Below are 20,956 nucleotides of genomic sequence, written 5' to 3'. Positions count from 1 at the left end.
GCGTTGGCGAAAAGTAGCCCTACAGGCATTGGATCCATCCTGTCCTATTATAATCCTGGCAGAAACCTCCGCTCCTCTAACCATTTTCTTCTTCGCGTCCCGCGCATCAGGAAAACCAGATGGGGTGGTAGGGCTTTCTCCCATCTGGCCCCTAAATGGTGGAATGATCTTCCGTTAGAACTTAGGTCCCTCCCCTCCCTTCAGACTTTTAGCCCTTAAAACTCGCCTTTTTGTACAAGCGTTTGAGTAGATGTGTCCCGCACTTCTGATCTTTTTTGTTAGGCGCCTTGACACCTTTGGGTTTTAGTTTGCGCGTTATAAGATGCATAATAAATAAATAAAATAAATAAGGTGCTAATTCTTGCCCATTCAGGTCACAGGCACTCTTTTTTTTAAATTGGTTGGCGAATTATTGTTTTGTCGTTTCTTGACTTTCAAATTGTTGGTGACGCTTCAGATTAACTTTCAGTTTTCTTTGGAATTGGCAGTTGCTAGCTCCACAGCTACCAGGGCGTAACAAAATTTCACTGAGACTGTGTTGAGACCTAACATGGGTGTGTTTATTAAGCTGGTGAGGGTTCTTCCTTTCCAAGTTATTAACCCAATTTCTGACTTTATCCACATCACATTATAGAAATTAATACAGGATCTTGTAAATCTAGATTTCAGGATACAGTGGTCTATCACTAGATAGCCAAATTTATAGTACCTCACATGTCAGACTATAGGACTGGAGAAATTGTGTGAAGATAATTCTCATGGACAAGGATGGATTCTATATCAGAGAATGAGACAAAGTATTGAAAACATCCCTTTCCTTTCTATCATTTTTCGCAAATCCCTTTTCAAACCATTGTATCTTGACACGTGGAGTGAAAATTGTTTCAATTTGGTGTCAGCATGTAACACCGTGAGCCAGCTACGAAATATATTTACTCAATGCCAACCAACGTTTTATATTATGTAAGGAGGAGTAACTGCCAAATTATCTTTCCAACCGGAAATTGCCACTTTTTTCATTTTGTTACAGTTAGGCAGAGTACAACTTCAGTCAGTATGGTGTTGGAAGTATGATACATGTTACAGACCAGAGGTTTCCATGTTAGGAACATGTTTTGGAGACACAGAAGCAGACTCTTGATCACTGATAACAGTGTGGCATTAGCTCTCAAAATGAAAGGTTGAGGGGTCATCAACATTTTACATTGCTTCACACTGACTGGGTAACAGGTCATGGTATACATGCACATTCAAGTAGGAAATCCTTGCATTAATCACCATTGGTCACTAGGATCAAGATATTTATGTATATTAAGTTAGAGTTAGATTTTCTCCCATCCTACCACTCCTATTTCTCTTGCCACATCCTTTGCACAAATCTGTGCCTTTTTTAAACAACGTATTTAATCAACTCTTAGAGACAGGTGCTTGCTTACATTTCATTCAGTTGTATACAGCAACAGGAGTGTCAGTTCAACACAATAATCTTCATCCCTAAACATGAGTGCAGGTTCAGTGCCTCCCCTGTGTAAGGGCACAACAGAAAATAGTCCCATTCACAGCTCACCAGCATTTGTTCCAAAAGGACATGAAGTAAGCACCCGCCACAGGGCATCCAAGTGAAATCAGTAGCTCACTGGAGATCACTCCCATTCAGCCGTCAGGTGCACCAATTGTGGGGGCTGAGGTTTCCTTCTTAACATACGTGTGGAAGGTGGTCAAACCTTGTCATAGGAAGGAAGTGTATCTCTAATAGTGGCTGTAAGCCTCTCCATTGCCAGGACCATCCATACTTTTGACCGCCACATGCCAACTTTTGGCATGGTCAGTCCCCTGCATCTCTGGGCCACCACTAGTTGGACTGCTGGAAGTAAGTGAGCCAATAGTTTGTTTGTGGCAGAGGAGAGGGGGCAGTATTCCTCATTGTCCATCGGCCTAGTAGGACTGCCTGGGGTGTCATCAGTATTGTTATATTGGTTATATTGGTTATTTGCTTAATGATCTCTAATACCTGTGACCAGAATGAGATCAAATGAGGACAGTCCCACCACAGGTGCTTGTATGTACCTTTCAACCCACACCCCTGCCAGCATTCTCTTAGTTAGAATTTATCGCCTTCAGCTGAATTGGGGTGAAATATGACCTAAGCATGACCTTAAAGGCATTGACCCTGTGTTGAAACTAAAGGGTCGATGTTGCGCCCCACTCCCTTCAGATCAGGATCCAATCTGCCTCTGTCTTTTCGAGGTCAAGTCCTTCCGACCATTTATTGGTGTACGCGAAGTCTGATCATGGAATGGGTTTGTCCAGTCCTTTGTAGACTCAAGATATTGGAGTCAAGTTAACATCTTGGCTGTGTGTCCTTCAGACAGCATAGTCTCAATTTTTGTGACCTCTCTCGCCCCAAGTGCCTGGACGGCTGGCTGTCGAGACCAGTGTAAGAGTTGTGCCACCCTGTATAGATCTTTAGGTTGGAGGAAAAAATATATCTGCGCCTTTTTAATTAGGATCTCAACTCCTTCAAAAAGACCATGCATAACTGATGCTCCAACTGCTAAATACCACGTGCCAGGAAATCATCAGTAGTGCATTCATAATCCTCCACTCAGATTATAGTAGTTCACCAGCAGGTGATACATTCTTCTTTCTTTCAATCCCATTCTCCTCCTAGCAGATAGCCTGCACAGCGCTGCCTGCTTTAAACAAATCACACCTCTCCCCTCCACACCACATGTATTGTATCTTGTAAGATGCTTACAAGGAATCACTTTCATTCCACCTCAAAACTTGGACTCCTGTTAATGTAGGGAAGAGGATGTAGTCTTACGGCTAGAGCGATTGACGTCGAAGCTGGGGAACCGGGTTTGAGTCTCGGCAACGACGCTCAACGTCCTGTGATTCTGGGCAAATCACTTAATCTCCATGGGCCCGATTCACAGAACTAACTTAAGACAAAATCCTAAACTTACTACTTTTGGTATTCACAGAAGTTAGGAATTTGTATTAGGTTTGTCTTAAGACAGACTTAAGACAGATTTTAGACAGACTTAAGTTAGGATTTTGTCTTAAGTCTGTCTTAAGTCTGTCTTAAGACAAAATCCTAACTTCTGTGAATACCAAAAGTAGTAAGTTTAGGATTTTGTCTTAAATTAGTTCTGTGATTCGGGCCCCATGTGCCTAACAAAAATGAATGTATCGTCATGTAACAAAACTGGTCCTATGTAAAGCGCTCTGATACCCGATATCTTTAGGTCAAGTTCAAGTTAGAGAATTTGTATAGCGCACTACTCACCCAGAGGGTCTCAAGGCGCTTGAGGGAGGGGGGTGTTTTACTTATCGAATATCCATGTTTTTAGTTGCTTTCTGAAGGAGAAGTGGTTCTGTGTAAGGCGGAGGTGGGTGGGGAGAGAATTCCAGGTTTTGGCCGCTAAGTAGGAGAAGGATCTTCCCCCATGGTGGATCTATGGATGCGCGGAATTGCGGCGAGGGCTTGATTGGACGATCGTAGTTGGCGGGAGGGGGTGTAGAAGGACATTCGCGTGTTGAGGCATTCTGGTCCTAGGTCGTAGAGGGCTTTGTGTGCGTGGGTGAGGAGACGGAACGTTATTCTCTTGTTGACGGGGAGCCAGTGGAGGTCTTTCAGGTGGCCGGAAATGTGAGCTTGCCGAGGGATGTCCAATATGAGTCTGGCTGAGGCGTTTTGGATGCGTTGGAGTTTTTTCTGTAGTTTGGCTGTGGTTCTGGCGTAAAGGGCGCTTCCGTAGTCTAGTCGGCTTGTGACCGTCTTTCTTGTTTCGTTGGGGATCCATCGGAAGATTTTTTTGAGCATGCGTAGGATGTTGAAGCAAGATGATGAGACGGCGTTGGCTTGTCTGGTCATCGAGAGGGAGGAGTCCAGGATGAAGCCTAGGTTACGTGCGTGATCCGTAGGTATGGGTGCGGTTCCCAGGGCCGGTGGCCACCATGAGTCGTCCCAGGCGGAGGGGGATGATCGTAAGATGAGGACTTCCGTTTTGTCCGAGTTTAGTTTTAAACGGCTGTTCTTCATCCACTCTGCTACTTCTTTCATTCCTTCGTGTAAGTTGGTTTTGGCGGTGTTTGGGTCTTTGGTGAGGGAGAGGATCAGCTGGGTGTCGTCTGCGTAGGAGATGATGTTGAGGTTGTGTTGGCGCGCGGGGACTCATGTATACGTTGAAGAGGGTGGGACTTCGGTGGCCTCTGATCTAAAAGGGGGGAGGCGGACTCTTTGAGTTCTTCCGGCGAGGAACGAGATGATCCAGTCCAATGCTTTTCCTTGTATTCCGACGTTGCTGAGGCGTTGTATGAGGGTGCTATGACAGACTGTGTCGAAGGCTGCGGAGAGGTCAAGTAGGATGAGGGCAGCTGTTTCTCCGTTGTCCAGTAGGGTTCGAATGTCGTCTGTTGCTGCGATGAGTGCGGTTTCGGTGCTGTGTTTGGCTCGGAAGCCAGACTGCGAGGGGTCGAGGGAATTGTTGGATTCAAGGAAGGCGGCGAGCTGACTATTGACAGCTTTCTCAATGACTTTGGCAGGAAATGGAAGGTGCGAGATGGGGCGGTAGTTCTTAAGTTCAGTGGGGTCTGCTGTGGGTTTCTTCAGAAGGGCGTTGAGTTCGGCATGTTTCCAGCTTTCTGGGAAGGTAGCGGAGTTGAAGGAACAGTTGATGACATCGCGGAGATGAGGTGCGATGATGGAGTCTGCTTTGTTGAAAATGTGGTGGGGACATGGGTCGGTTGGCGATCCTGAGTGGATGGAGTTCATCAGGCAGATGGTGTCTTCGGTGGTGATTGGGTTCCAGGTGCGTGGTCCGTGACCGGCTGACCTGCCCCTGCTGTTTTTTGCCGTTTCTGTCTGTTTTGTCGTTCCTTATTGCTTGTTTCTCTGTGATCGTATTTCCCTGCCCCTGCCGGTTTTTGCCGTTTTCTGTCTTGTTTTGCCGTTCCTTATTGCTTGTTTCTCTGTGATCGTATTTCCCTGCCCCTGCTGTTTTTTTGCCGTCTTTAGACAGTTTAGTCGTTTAGTATAGCTTGTTTATTTGTAATTTGCTTCCCCCTGTTACCTGCCGCCGTTCGCCCTCCCTCCCTCCCCGCTTCCCGCCACCGCCGCTTACCCCGCCCCTTTTGCCTTCTGTACCCTCCCCGCCTCCCAGCTGCTCCGCCCCCCCGCGCACTTGGCCATATATGGCGACCGTGCGGCGCAGGTGAGTGTGACCTAGCTCTAGGACACCCCCGCGCCGCACGGCCACCAGCTGCTGCGAGTGCCTCCCCTGCCTGACTGCCTCGCTGCTGCCGCCGCGTGACCACGCCCCCTGCCCCCGAGCGGCGTGGTCCGTGACCGGCTGACCTGCCCCTGCTGTTTTTTGCCGTTTCTGTCTGTTTTGTCGTTCCTTATTGCTTGTTTCTCTGTGATCGTATTTCCCTGCCCCTGCCGTTTTTTGCCGTTTTCTGTCTTGTTTTGCCGTTCCTTATTGCTTGTTTCTCTGTGATCGTATTTCCCTGCCCCTGCTGTTTTTTTGCCGTCTTTAGACAGTTTAGTCGTTTAGTATAGCTTGTTTATTTGTAATTTGCTTCCCCCTGTTACCTGCCGCCGTTCGCCCTCCCTCCCCGCTTCCCGCCACCGCCGCTTACCCCGCCCCTTTTGCCTTCTGTACCCTCCCCGCTCCCGCCTCCCAGCTGCTCCGCCCCCCCGCGCACTTCGCCATATATGGCGACCGTGCGAACGCGCAGCGGTCACGCGCAGCGGGTGCGCCGATTGTGCGCGAAGGCGCGCCAAAGGTAAGCCCGTCTGCGCCCGTCCGTGACCGGACCGCGCCCAGCGCCAGGACCCCTGGCCCACGAAGACCCCGACCGACCCGCTTGACGTACTCCGCCGCCACCCTCACCGCTCTCAACACCGGCCGATTCCCAGGTTGCTACCGAGCCACTCCGAAGCACACCCACGGACCCTTCAGCTGCCACGCCTGCAAGTTCACCTGCATCCGGACCTGCCTCGCACCAGCACCAGCCAAGTCGAACACCAGCAGCACCCACCTCAAGTGCATCCTGCTCAACACCCGCTCCGTCCACAGACACGCCATCGAACTCTGGAACCTCCTCGACACCACAGCTCCTGACGTTGCCTTCCTCACGGAGACCTGGATGAACGCCTCTTCAGCTCCCGACATCGCCATCGCCATCCCAGAGGGCTACAAGATCACCCGGAGGGATCGCACCGCCAACCAGATGGGAGGAGGCATCGCCATCATCCACAGGAACACCATCCGTCTCACGACCAGCACCGACAACACCCTGACCACCGCCGAACACCTGCATTTCCAGATCCACACCGACCCGAAGACCACCCTCAGAGGCACCCTGATCTACCGACCTCCGGGACCACGCTCCCAATTCAGCGAGGACATCGCCGACTTCGTCAGCCCGCATGCCCTCCCCTCCGCTGACTACATCCTCCTGGGGGACCTCAACTTCCACCTGGAGAACAACAACGACCGCAACACCAGCACCCTGCTCGACAACCTCGCCAATCTTGGACTCAAGCAACTGGTGTCCACCCCCACCCACCTCGCCGGACACACACTCGACGCAGTCTTCTCATCCAGCACAGACATCGACTTCAGCCACGCCACAGAGCTTCAATGGACGGACCACAGCTGCGTCCACTTCACCTTCAAAAGAACGACGACCCACCACTACCAGCAACAGGCTGCCCGCAGAAGCTGGAACAAGATCACAGCCGACCAGCTCGCCACCTCACTGAGCCAGCACCCGCCTGCCAGCTCAGCGAACCCCAGCCAGGCCGCCGTCAACCTCACAAAGTGGATCAGCAACTGCGCAGACGAGCTCGCCCCGCTGAGGATCCCGCCCAGCAGACCAGGCAGCAAGAAAGCCCCATGGTTCACCGACGAACTCAAGAGCTCCAAGAAGAACTGCCGAGCCCTCGAGAAAGCCTGGAGAAGGGAACCAACACCGGACAACATGACCACCTTCAAGCTTGCCACCCGGAAGCACCACCAGCTGATCCACGCCGCCAAGAAAACTGCATTCAAGGACCGGCTGGACAACAACGCACACAACTGCAAGGAACTCTTCAACATCGTGAAAGAGCTTTCCAACCCCAGCGCAGGAAACAACGACATCACCCCATCGCAAGACCTCTGCAACTCCCTCGCCTCATACTTCCACAACAAGATCACGGACATACACAACAGCTTCAACAACCAACCAACGCACACCAAGACCGAAGAACCACCCCCCACCACCACCCTCCACGCCTGGACTCCGATCAGCACCGAAGACACCATCCGCACGATGAACTCCATCCACTCCGGTTCGCCGACCGACCCCTGCCCTCACCACGTCTTCAACAAGGCCGACGCTGTCATCGCACCCCACCTGCGAGACATCATCAACACATCCTTCGACACCGCCACCTTCCCTGAGAGCTGGAAGCACGCCGAACTCAGCGCTCTACTCAAGAAACCCACAGCGGACCCCACCGAACTCAAGAATTACCGCCCCATCTCGCTCCTCCCGTTTCCAGCCAAAGTCATCGAGAAGACCGTCAACAAGCAGCTGGCCGCCTTCCTGGAGACGAATGGATCCCTCGACCCCTCACAGTCTGGCTTCCGGGCCAACCACAGCACCGAGACCGCCCTCATCGCCGCCACCGATGACATCCGAGCCCTGATGGACAAAGGAGAAACAGCGGCCCTCATCCTCCTAGACCTCTCCGCGGCATTCGACACTGTCTGCCACCGCACCCTAGTACAGCGCCTCAGCAACGTCGGAATCCAGGAGAAGGCTCTGGAATGGATCATCTCCTTCCTCGACGGAAGAACACAGAGAGTCCGCCTACCACCGTACAAGTCAGAGGCCACCGAAGTCATCTGCGGCGTCCCTCAAGGATCCTCGCTGAGCCCCACCCTCTTCAACGTCTACATGAGCCCCCTCGCGGCCATCGCACGACAACACAACCTCAGCATAATCTCCTACGCCGACGACACCCAGCTGATCCTCTCCCTGACCAACGACCCCGCCGCCGCCAGAGCCAACCTACACGAAGGGATGAAAGAGGTAGCCGAGTGGATGACGACCAGCCGCCTGAAACTGAACTCGGACAAGACGGAGGTCCTCATCCTGGGCTCCTCACCCTCCGCCTGGGACGACTCCTGGTGGCCTCCCGCCCTGGGCACCGCACCCAAACCAACAGACCACGCACGAAACCTGGGCTTCATCCTGGACTCCTCCCTCTCCATGACCAGACAAGTCAACAACGTCTCCTCGGCGTGCTTCAACATCCTACGCATGCTACGGAAGATCTTCTGGTGGATCCCCACCGAGACCAGGAAGACCGTCACCCAGGCCCTCGTCACCAGTCGACTGGACTACGGCAACGCCCTCTACGCCGGTACCACCGCCAAGCTCCAGAAGAGACTCCAGCGGATCCAGAACGCCTCAGCCAGACTCATCCTCGACATCCCACGAACCAGCCACATCTCCGGACATCTGAGAGACCTGCATTGGCTCCCCGTCAACAAAAGAATCACCTTCCGCCTCCTCACCCACGCACACAAAGCCCTACACGACCAGGGCCCGAGCTACCTCAACAACCGAGTCAACTTCTACGCTCCCAAACGCCACCTCCGATCAGCCAACCACGCCCTCGCCGCCGTCCCCCGCGTCCGAAGAGCGACTACAGGAGGAAGGTCCTTCTCCTACCTGGCCGCCAAGACCTGGAACTCCCTCCCGACCGACCTGCGCCTGACCCAGGACCACCTCTCCTTCAGGAAGAAGCTGAAGACATGGCTGTTCGAGCAGTAGCGGCACCCCCCCCCCCCCCAGCGCCTTGAGACCCTACGGGTAAGTAGTGCGCTCTATAAATGTCCTTGATTGATTGATTGATTGGTTAGAGTGCGGTTTTGGTTCGGAGGTGGGTGGAGTGGACTGGTCTTCGGACTGGTTTTCAAAGCTGTTGTGTATTTCGGCGATTTTGTTGTGGAAGAATGAGGATAGAGAGTCGCAGAGGTCTTGGGAGGGGGTGATGTCGTTGGTGCCGGCGGTGGGGTTGGTAAATTCTTTGACGATGTTGAATAGTTCCTTGCTGTTTTGGGCGTTGTTGTCGAGTCGATCCTTGAGTGCTGATTTCTTGGTGGATCGGATCAGTTGATGGTGTTTGCGGGTGGCGTTCTTGAAGGTGGCCAGGTTGTCAGTGGTTGGGTTTTTTCTCCAGACTTTCTCGAGAGTACGACAGAATTTCCTGGATTTCTTAAGGTCATCGTTGAACCAGGGGGCTTTTTTGCTACCTTGCTTGTAATCCATTGTGTGAGGTTGGTGGCTGCTTGGTTTGGGTCCGATGATTTGGTAGGGGGGTTTTGGTGAAGCGATGAGAAGAGCTGGTCGGTGGTGATTTTGTTCCAATTTCTTCGAGGAATAGGTTGTGGGGGGTTGTGGGTCATGGTCTTTTTGTAGTTGAAGTGAACGCAGCTGTGGTCCGGTCAATGGAGAGCTGTGGTGTGATCGAAGGAGATGTGCTTGCTGGAAGTAAAGATAGGGTCGAGCGTGTGTCCTGCCAGGTGAGTGGGGGTGTCAACAAGTTGTTTGAGTCTGAGATTGGCCAGGTTGTCCAGAAGGGTGGTGGTGTTGCTGTCGTTTTTCTTTTCCAGGTGGAAGTTGAGGTCTCCCAGTAGAATGTAGTCCTCGGAGGGGAGGGCATGTGGGCTGATGAAGTCAGTGATGTCTTCGCTGAATTGTGTGCGGGGTCCTGGAGGTCTGTAGATGAGGGTGCCTCTGAGTGTGGTTTTGGGGTTGGTGTGGATCTGGAAGTGAAGGTGTTCGGCGGTAGCGAGGTTTTCGTCGGAACTGGTCGTGATGCGGATGGTGTTTTTATGGACGATGGCGATGCCTCCTCCAGTTTGGTTGGTGCGATCTTTTCGGATGATCTTGTAGGCGTCCGGGATGGCTATGGCGATGTCGGGTGCTGATGAGGCGTTCATCCATGTTTCTGTAAAGAAGGCGACGTCCGGTGATGTAGTGTCGAGTAGGTTCCAGAGTTCAATGGAGTGTTTGTGGATCGAGCGGGTGTTGAGCAGGATGCACTTTAGGTGGTTAGAGTCGGAGCTCTGTTTGGAGTTTGTGTATTTGGTGTGGGTCCTGATGCAGTCGAACTTGCAGGGGTGGCAGGTGAAGGGTCCATGGGTGTGTCCTGGGGCAGCTTGGTAGCATTGAGGTATGCGGCCGGGGTTAAGGGCTGAGAGGGTTGCGGCATCGTACGTGAAGCGGGTGGGGAGGATGGTGCGGGGGTCAGGGGATCTGGCGCTGGGCGCGGTCCAGGCGCGGACGGGCATAGACGGGCTTACCTTTGGCGCACCTTCGGCGCGCATTGGGCGCGTCTGCTGCGTGTGAACGCTGCGCGAAAGTGCATCTGTCATAAGTGGATAGTGAAGGGGGGCGGAGCGAGGGAGGAGCAGCTGGGAGGCGGGAGCGGGGTGGAGAGCTGGGCAGGGAGGCACAACAACAACAACAAAATGGCAGCAAGCCAAAAGCGAAACAGGATTGGGGGACAATCTGAATAAGCGCGATGAAAATGGCAGTGGGACCGGCACAATCAGGCACAAATGAATATTACAGGCAGCACAGTACAATTGTAGATCGTGAAAGCGCACTTTGGCAATATAGCGCTACGATATAATTATAATAAGAAAACAGTCAATAATAGTTGTGGGAGCAATGTGAGCTAGCAGACAGCAATCTGCAGTATAGCGCTACGATACCACAGGCAGGCGGAGCAGGGAGCAGCGTGAGGAGCGACCGCTTCTGATGAGATCAGGACGGTCACAGCGCTACAACGGGGGAGCGGAGCCTAAACTATCAGTGGGAGGGAGGAGCAGCTGGGAGGCGGGAGCGGGGTGGAGAGCTGGGCAGGGAGGCACAACAACAACAAAATGGCAGCAAGCCAAAAGCGAAACAGGATTGGGGCACAGTCTTAATAAGCGCGATGAAAATGGCAGTGGCACCGGCACAATCAGGCACAAATGAATTATACAGGCAGCACAGTACAATTGTAGATCATGAAATCGCACTTTGGCAATATAGCGCTACGATATAATTATAATAAGCAAACAGGCAATAATAGTTGTGGGAGCAATGTGAGCTAGCAGACAGCAATCTGCAGTATAGTCTAGTTTGCGCTATATAAACCTAAAAAAATAAATAAAGAAATTCATTTTTGTTTACCAAATCATACATTGCAACACTAGATCGTACTTCAGGTCACATATTCCACACCATCACCAATAATTCGACAAGAAATGTATCCTCTCAGTAGAGCAATATAACTCTACCATAACCCAACTTGCTTCATGCATATTCCCATTGTCAGAACCCTTTTCAGAGGGCCACGGTGCAAGCAGGGGTTACTGGGCCCAACCATGGGGTTTGAGACTTTTTTCTTTCATGTCTTAGGGCACACATTACTATAGATTCTGAGCAACTGGGCCAAGTACCCCTTCTGCACCCAGTAGTAATGTAGTCGAGCAGTCCAGGGCTCTTCAGGGGTAGTTGTGGATAGAGGGGAGTGAACACAGGCTCACAGCTCAAAATCCACGCAGCAGCAATAAATCTTTTTTCAGCCAGATACTCACTTTTATGAAAAATGAGAAGTATTTTCTTTCTACCGTTACCAATGCAATAGAAAAAATTTGACATTCACCACTGAGGTTAGGGCTGTGGTATTTCATTAGGCTTTCCCCCGGTCCCACTACCTCTTCGCTTCTAGCAGTAGTGGTTATTCCCCATGCAGTGCTAATCAGCAGCAAATTCCCTCAAGGCCAATTGGACCCGCACCGCGCAGGATCGGACCAACCGGAGTTTCTAAGTGCATTTTTCCACAGATGCTGGAGCTGCAACAGCCAATTTGGGTGAGTTTGCTGCACGCAGCCCAAGTGGGTTGTACTCATCAGTCGAAGAGTCCTCACACGCTGCTGCAACTCCGCAGTGACAGGAGGTTCTCTGTGGCTCCTCTCTGTAGGGTAAGTCTTTGGTTCCACCCGTGATGGGCAGGTGGTAATACGAAGCTCTTGATGCAAATCTTGCATCCTGGGCAGGTGTTTGGGCTCCCACAGTGTCTGACTCTTGGTGACGACTTCGACCATGTCACATAACTTGCTAATCCCAATAACCTCTCTGGCATGCAGAGTCACTGTATCCTCACGGTACATAGGCTCCGGCCCGATCGACATAGTGTGGTCCTCAGCGGCTCTCCGTCCTGGCACATGGAGCGACAGCCCACTACCACACATGAGCTATGGCCCTTACCACCCAGAAGTCTTCTCACGGTGGCCCCTCCAGGGATACTGGGTCGCCTCTGCCCACTACACATGGTCAATGGCCCGATTGATGCAGCAATTCATACAGTTACATTTATGGTGGCCCTCCTCTAGCATACGAGGGTCACTGACTTCTTTCTGCACATGGGCAATGACCTGATGGGTGCAGCAGCCCTCTCCTCACACCTTGAAAAGAGAGTCCACTCGACAGGACTCCCCACTGGCCCTTCATCTCTTTAATGCTCTCTACTTCCTCACAGGAAACAGTCGTCTCAGCAAGAAAGCAGGTGGTGGTACTCAAGACTCCAGGGAAGGTGGTCTTGGATTCCCTGGGTGATGTCCCTTCACCCACCAGAGAACTAGCAGACCTTGGCCCCCAGTCTTGGTCACAGTCAGAAGTCTTGCAGAGCTTCCATTCCTCACACAGGCCATCTAGCAGCTTGGTAGATGACAATGTTTCAGGACTCAAACTCCCCTTCTTATAGTCCATTTCCAGACACCAAATTTGATTTAGAGCCTGGGCCCTTGAAGTTTATGTTGGGGGGTTGGCTTCTTTTGAAATAACTACTCTCCTAATTTCTTCTTCCTCTTGAAAGCAGCCTGTCACAGCAGGAACAACTCCAAAGCTGATAGCCCCACAGCACAGGCCATGGGAGTGACAAGAGTTAACACCTTGAGGTCACCCGCAGAAATATATGTTTTAAAAGGCTAGCCGAAGCCCTATCCATACTCTTTACAATTCTCTTAACATCCCCATCTCCTTCTTGAGATGTTCCCAGGGCCCTTCTTTATGACCACACTGGCTCAAAGAGCACTATTTGAAGTGTACAGGGAAAGCCATGGCTCTCCCCTTGCTAGCTTGTGTTCCATCCAGCTTACAGGAATGTAGCAATACAGGAATCTGTCTGGGGGATTTCTCCACCTCCTCATGTTTCACCATGCAGGCTTGGGTCTCCCAAATTGGGACCCAGAGTGTGCTATGTTTTGTACCATCCACATTCACACATACACCCAGTGCATGTATTTAACCTACACACACTGTACACCATGGTATCCGTCATGTACTGTACCACTCATAAGCACACATACATCTATCAAATGCAATTACCATGCATGCACTGTACAGCACTACATTCTTTAAATATTGTATCACTCATAGGCAAACATACACCTAGCATATGCACCCACCAGGCATGTACTGGTCAGCACAGCATTATCCCAGTATTGTTCCCTTCTCTCACACATATAGAGCCCGTGCAGATACACCACTCATGCGCTGCACAGCACTACACATAAAACCAATGTATGCTAAGAATGAGTTGAGCGTACAGCAGCAGAACTTTGAAAATTAGTGAGCCTGTAGGCCTCACTCCAATGGCACAGGCTAACAAGCATTTGCAATGCATTAGGTCTCACCTTTGTGAGAGTTTGAGCTATTGTCATTGTAAATGACAATGCCTTTCATTTATGTGTTTTGAAAACCTGTAAGTGGTCCGTAAACACATACTTTGTACTAATAGCCGGCATAAAGAAGGCTCAGTTACTGCCAGCCTTGCTTCACGTAAGCAATGACTATAAGTACAAAGTGTGTGTTTACGCATCGCGTCCATGTATTCAAACCAAATAAATAAAAGGCATTGTCATTTACTATGCCAATAGCTCAAACTCTCGTAAAGGCGAGACTTATTGCATTGCAAATTTTTGTTTTGGTAGGCACGGGGAGAATAAGTGATTTGCCCAGAATCACAGGATGTGGACGCGACGCCGAGGCTCGAACCTTGGTTTCCCAGCTCCAAAGTCGGCAATCTAACTGTCGGACCACATCCTTTTTGTTTACGCCATGTGTGTTAGTCTAGTAAGGATGGCGGGGTTTCCATGGCTGGTTTTGTGGGTAAGCGCATTTGGCGGTGTGTGTGAGTAGCTCGGCGATGGTGAGGGGGACCTGATTTGCTCTGAGGTGCGCTTAAAGGTGTGCAAGAGTGCCACCATTGCGTGGAGATGCAGCGCTTACGAATGCCTCAAACTTCTTTTTGCTGGAGGGCCTCTTCTTCTGACGCTCACCATTTAGAGACAGCGCCTTTCCAGGCTGCTATTGGGATTCGCCAGTGCATAGCAATGTCACACTTTGCTAACCGTTTAAGATGTTAATTGTCGCGAAGCCACCCCCTGATAAATAGTAATACATGAAAGAGCCACTAAAGTTATGTATTATCCTGCCTGTGCTGGTCCTTGGACCCTTGAATTTGGACCCTAACCTGCAGTCTGTATTGTATTGCATTGTATTGTATTTACATTTATAAAGCGCTTACTACTCCTGTTCAAGCATTTTATACTGGGCAGCCTGCTGCTCAGGAGCCCATTGTTACTGGTTAGAGGGAGGAGGCATGTAAAGGATGGAAAGTAAAGTGTGGGTCGTTTAAAGAAAAGGAGAGTTAACAATCCAAAGATTTAAGTTAAGGTCAAAATGATCACGCCAGTTGGAGGATGCTTGACTAGGAAGGGGGAGGTCACCTCATCACTAGCAGACAACATGATGAAAATACTCTGGACACAGGGATTACAAACCCTCTCACAAGATGACTGCAGACCTTCGAACAACACAATTGCCAGGCTAGTCCTTAACCTCTCACGCCAAGCCTACATCACAGCACACATTAAGAAAATCCACTGTCTCCCAATACACAAACGTGCACACTTTAAACTCTGTACCCACACCTAACCAAACATTGGAATGCCCTACCCCTCAACTTAAAGACCAGCTCTTCCATGTTCATTTTTAGGAGGAATTTTGAAACCTGACTTTTTAATCTATTGCCTCTGCTCTAGATGCCATAACCATACCTCTGCTGTGCTTCCAGCGCCATGACGCCCTTGGGCATTCAAGCACTTTATAAAATGTATTCTATTTAATTTACATTGGACCTGCCAATCAGAAGAGCCGCATTCACTTCCACCAACCTTTCAGACATCTCTTCAGATGTCTCACTACCACACACCCCAAACATACATAAAAGCTGAGTAGAGGACAGGGCATTGTAGTACCTGGCTCTTAAAGCCTGGAACGACTCACCACAACACATCAGAGCCTCCTCCTCTCGTCTTCACTTTCGCAAGAAGCTGGAGACCTGGCTTTTCGAGTAACCCCCAGGGCTGGCCTCCTACATCTGCTACAAATTGACTCAATACCAAATGCGAATCACAAGTCCTTTTGTTCCTTGTCCTTGCTATTTAATGGCTTTTAAGACATTTGTTTATCTACTGTTGTGTGCAAAGTGAACCAAGCACAAGACGGGTACCAGGTTGTCATCGAGGACGAGAAGCTACCTCTAAAGTAGTTGAAGCACTAAGAATCACCAAAGGGATTCGATATCAAATGTTTACCGTAGTTAAGAGTTGCACAAAACATGTATTACATACAGATAATTGAATACATTCAATATGTCGACCCTTGAATTGTGAACATTTCGGTTACATGCTCCATAATTGGAACTGTCCTCGCCAGGTCACAAACATGTCGGATTCAGACACTGAACTTGCTCGGCCGCGTTGCCAGTTTTGTCCAGAGGGGGGTGGGGGAGTGCTGTCAGGTGGAGAGCAGGCCTGCCTCTATTGTGTTGGCGACATAGAGAGGAATGTAGGGGCTTTCAGGGACAATGTTTTACCCTTATTTTTTATTAACGGGTAGGAGGTGGTCTAGAGGGGCTGTAACGAGAACGGGAACACTTACTATATCCTTGGAGGGATGATCTTTTTGGACTCTGCAACAAAGCCTCAGACGACAGGCACAGTAAAAAGGATGGGAAGTGGATGAAGATAGTGAGGAAGATAGGTGGTAGCCCCAGGGGGCAATATCGTGTCATGCACACTGAAATGTCACATGGCTTAATGGAAAATGATCAGTGCTAGACCCGACAGCTGCTCCCTGGGAACCCACTAGGCCAGTGGCGTGGCGAAGGCAAGGAGGAAGAAGACGCACACAACAGAAGCCCGTTACCGCCCCACACACATTTATTTCAAAACCCACTCGCAAACCAGTTAAATTAAGCAGGGGAGCGGAGAGTGTCGGGTAGCCAAGGTCTAGAGTATGAAGATCCCAAAGCCCTTTGAACAGGCAAGGAGGAGGTAGACGCACACAACGGAAGCCCGTTACCGCCCCACACACATTTATTTCAAAACCCACTCGCAACCCAGTTAAATTAGGCAGGGGAGCAGAGAGTACCAGGTGGCGAAAGTCCAGAGTTTGAAGAGCCCAAAAACCTCTGTACAGGCAAGGAGGAAGAAGACTCACACAATGGAAGCCCGTTACTGCCCCACACACATTTATCTCGCAACCCAGTTCTCGCCGTGCACGTATACCAGACATTGAAGTCTCAGTCTCAGCAAGACCCCCCCATTCTATGTTTTTTTTTCTTTTTTTCCGGAGTTTTATATAGCGCGAACTAGACCCGAACCGAATCAGGTATCAGAGCGCTTTACATAGCACCAGTTACGTTACATGAGGACATACTTTCATTTTTTAGGCATTTTTCTATGTACTCACGGGTCATTGCTGGCTCACAGACACAGAAACTCCGCCCTCTCAAACTCTTCTGACGTCCCTGACTGCCACCGGACTGGCCGAGCACCGTTTACAGAGAAGCGCTCACCAGGCGGCCACGGCTTATTTTGCATCGCGCTTTCAAAAGTGTAAGGGAGATGCAAAAAAAACACGCGGCGGAGCTTGTCTTTATGGGGCCATGTGTTTGAAACACATGGCCCCATAAAGATAAGGGGACGGCTCAAAAAGAGAAAAGAACCTGTCACAGGGAGCTCTTTTCCAATGGCTGGCCACCATTTAGCATAAACGGTGTACGCCGGCCAATGGGAAAAAGGGGCGGGGCTTAAAGCCCGATACTGAAGCTCCCTAAAAAACATAAAATCTCACCAGCGAGACTGCGCATGTGCGCAGCCCACGCAGGCGAGACCTAAAAAGGACCTGGTCAATTCTACTGATCATTACAGGGTATGCTACCACCACTGCACTCGTTCTGCTTAACTCCTGGTGAGGGCAGTAGCCTCTCACCACTATGAGCGCTACGAGACCTCTGGGTAGAAGTGCGCTATATAAATACAAACACATTTACACATTTACATGAGGGCAGCGCTTTGGGTGCCCCTCTTGGTCCAACAAGACTGCAATCCGTGAGACAGGCCTATGTTATGGAACACACACATGATCTGCGTTTGCCTATGAGAACAAAAAGCAGCATTAGGGAATCCAGACATCAGTACAGTGGCCAATTAGGGCAGGGTTACACGTCGATTACCATGTAGAGAAATTTTCCATCTTAACGCAAATATATTATGGAAGCAAAATCAAATCTCCTTCCGACCTCCTTAGAGGTGAGGCCTGTTAGACAACCACACTCCTAAACTTTCTTCTCTTCTTTTCCTCAACAGGGTGGAATTCCAGAACAAGTTCTATGTCGGGACCGGTTACAAGTTTGCTCCATTTTCATTTCAAGCAATCCTGGAAGGTTCTGAAGATGAATAATCTTACAGCAGCTTCAGACAATATCCCCTACATACGTCATGTTGTAATTTGAAGTATTTGAGCCCGTGATTTTACAGGAGGCCTCTTCCTCTTGAGGTTTGTTTGAGGCTAAGGTTGATGGGCCAGGTGGGGTAACAGGAGGAGAGAGATGATTAGTATCCATGGCATAGCAGAATTGAGGGATTACATTCATGAAGTGACAGTTACTCATTGCAAACAGTGGATAATTTCTGGGGATGTGTGTGTCCTTTTGATTGGCAACTCAAGATAATATGTCATTTAAGATGCAAATCAATTCTGTATTTTACTTTGGATGCTCCCACTTTTACAAATCATTTGACCCCCCAAGCCTTTGAGCTAGTGGAATTTGTCGATGCTTGACATGGATGGGGCTACACATTTCTGTACTTTGTTTAACTTGAAACAACATCAAAAAAGCATTAAACCAACTTGTAAGTACAACTATGAGTTCAGTTTGTTTTGTGGGAGGAAGATTTAAAAAAAATGAATTTGTATTTCATTCTTGTGTACTCATGTACATGTCCTCCCTCTATAGCACTGCCCAGCCACATCTTTGCAATTATCGGAAATACCATATTAAAGAAACACTTAATGTGAACTCACTTTGAAGAAATTTGTTTCTAAAATTGTACTTTACATTACAAATTCTCTAATACAAACCCAATGTAATGATTTCCCTTGTTGGGAAAATACATTTTACTCTTCCTTACCAAAATGAACCCTGAAACACTTACCTCTCTATAAAATGGAATAATGGAAAATATATTGTGTCATTGTTTTTTTTATTACTGTTACTTACAAAATTAACTAGTTGTTTCTACTTTTACTAATTTCTTTTCAGTTTGAGTATTTATTTAGACAATATTCTACATAACAGCACAATCTCTTTTTCGGTACATAATCACTAACCAGCAAAAACAGTGACAGTAAACAAAATTCAATAAAAAAAATAAAAACTGTAAAACATTGACTGACTTCAATTTCAACTTGGCAAAACATATTTATTGTGAAGTAAAAAAATGTAATGCTTTTTTACATTTTACAGTATTCCAAATGCCACTTTCCTAACTTTTAACTACTATCGTTGCAGCGATCTCCTTTCATTTTCTTTCTAATTTCGTAGCCAATAATATAGCGATGTGCCTGGAACTATAATGCTCAGCGGGGTTTCACTCGGACTTTCTTAAGAATTCTATTTCTAATCTATTAGGTCATTTTTTTCCTAAATATTTTCATTTGATTTTTGAAGACAGACTACAGCATGCACATGTGCCCATGGCAAGCAAGTAAACAGTATGGAAAGGCACAAGAGCAGCATTAATCATTTCATAATCATCATTACTGAGCTGGGGACACATCGGCAAGCAGTGGGAATCTGGCAGTATTGGGTATTAGAGTCAGATATATCATTGGGTTTGAGCAGATGGGGAGTCATTTCCCTCGTCTGAAATCTCCAAATCGTAATATTTAAGCCACCCGCCACAAATCTTATAGAATTTGTGTGAGCACCCTCGATTTTTATAAGTGATTTTGAAGAAGATCAGTACTATGGTCAGGCGATTTAGTCGATGTCTCTTAAGTAATTTTGCCCGGCGTTAAACGCCTCTAATACCTTATGAAGATTATCAAATAAAGAGGCAGGCGCTGGAGACAGGAAGACAGGAAACACGTTTTATTCCGACGGAGCAGAACACATCAGATCAGACAACAAGGTATCGTCTCGAGGTGCTCTCTGACAGCCTTTCTGAGGCCTGGCCTTTTATACACTGGTTTATGACATGTGACCACTCTTTATTACAATAAAGACATTGTGAAGTAGTGAAAAATGACATCCTCGGTACCCCCCCCGGTTCCGGCTCATTCCAACACGTGGCTACAGTAGAGGTCCTCACCCCCCATACAACAGGAGGGGGCTATCACGCAGCTGAGTGTTTCGCCGATTCCTTTGGAATGTGCGCGCCTGATCGAATCTCAAGGGGTGGGGAGGTCATGATCAATAGTAGCTCCTTTGAAAAGGGTCGAGTGCATACAGTAGTGGGCAATAAACTGTATCCTCAGGCCAAGGGATGACCAGCGGTTCGTACAGACAATCGGGCTCAGAGGAAGGGGTCATCAAAGGAGAGGTATTCATGAAAGAAAGGATCAGTGTGGATAATCGAGCGTAGAGGGAGGGTTTATCGAAAGAGGGGTATTCATGGAAGGAAAGGAGGTGTTGGTCAGGCGCGGGGTGTGATTCCTAGAGAGAGAGTCATGTGGAAGAGGAGGGTTCATGACTTGCGCATGTGGGTGCGGGGTCAGTCAGAGTGCATGGGGGAGGCTTGCAGGGTCAGGGAAGTGCGCTGATGATCGATCGGGAACAGGGAGACCATGGTACCTAAAATGGTTATCGTGTATGTTCATACGTGGGTCTGAGGAATGGACAAGATGGCGCAGATGATGTTCAGTTCACGAACTAAAATTCCACAGTCCTCCCTTTTAACATGTCTCGCCAGCTGGTCAATTCGGATCTATCCCCATAAGACCACGTATTTCTATCTCATAGAGGGGACTCATGTGTTCAGTTCTAAAGTCCAAAGTCTTAGGGCACATACAGTTAGAAATGAGTCAACACAAAGGTGGCAGACATTGAATACCTAAGCAGCACCCACACAGTACCACGACTGGTATCAATATAAATGTAAACAACCTCCATCCCCAGTCCTTCAAAGTGTCCCAAAACCAGCCTCCAAGCGACCATCCTTCTTGCTCTTGGTGAACCTCTGATGATAGTCTGTGGAGGTGTTCAATTGCTTTGTAGAGTGAAGGCGAGTTATCTGGCACGTAGGTGCAACAGCTTGAGCCGATGATGCGGCATGCTCCTCCACGGTCGGCCAGAATCACATCTAGAACAAGGCGGTTTTGGAGAGCCACCAGGCGGACTGCCTGAAGCTCAGCCGTGTTGTTAGCGAGGATGCCAGCCGTGATGTTAATGGTGGTTTCTACTGCCTGAGTCAGGTGTCGGATAGCGCGGCTGTTTGCCATTGGTCCCCACAGAGGAACAAGTCCCTTCGCTGCATCCAGG

General features: G+C 49.2%; 1 protein-coding gene across 1 annotated transcript in view; it reads left to right on the top strand.

Moving 5' to 3' along the window:
• Positions 1-18,336, top strand: part of LOC144806652 (V-type proton ATPase 116 kDa subunit a 4-like) — a 247,625-nt gene extending 229,289 nt beyond the window's left edge. Inside the window, exon 21 of the mRNA XM_078672994.1 lies at positions 17,781-18,336. Within this exon, the coding sequence (XP_078529120.1) occupies positions 17,781-17,874 (94 nt within the window). The 3' untranslated portion in view covers positions 17,875-18,336. The remainder of the gene's footprint in view (positions 1-17,780) is intronic.
• Positions 18,337-20,956: the final 2,620 nt, after the last annotated feature.

Source organism: Lissotriton helveticus, chromosome 1_1, assembly GCF_964261635.1.
Source record: "Lissotriton helveticus chromosome 1_1, aLisHel1.1, whole genome shotgun sequence".
NCBI classification, from domain to species: domain Eukaryota; kingdom Metazoa; phylum Chordata; class Amphibia; order Caudata; family Salamandridae; genus Lissotriton; species Lissotriton helveticus.
The sequence above is the reverse complement of the archived record's forward strand: the minus strand, read 5'-3'. Positions and strand labels throughout refer to the sequence as shown.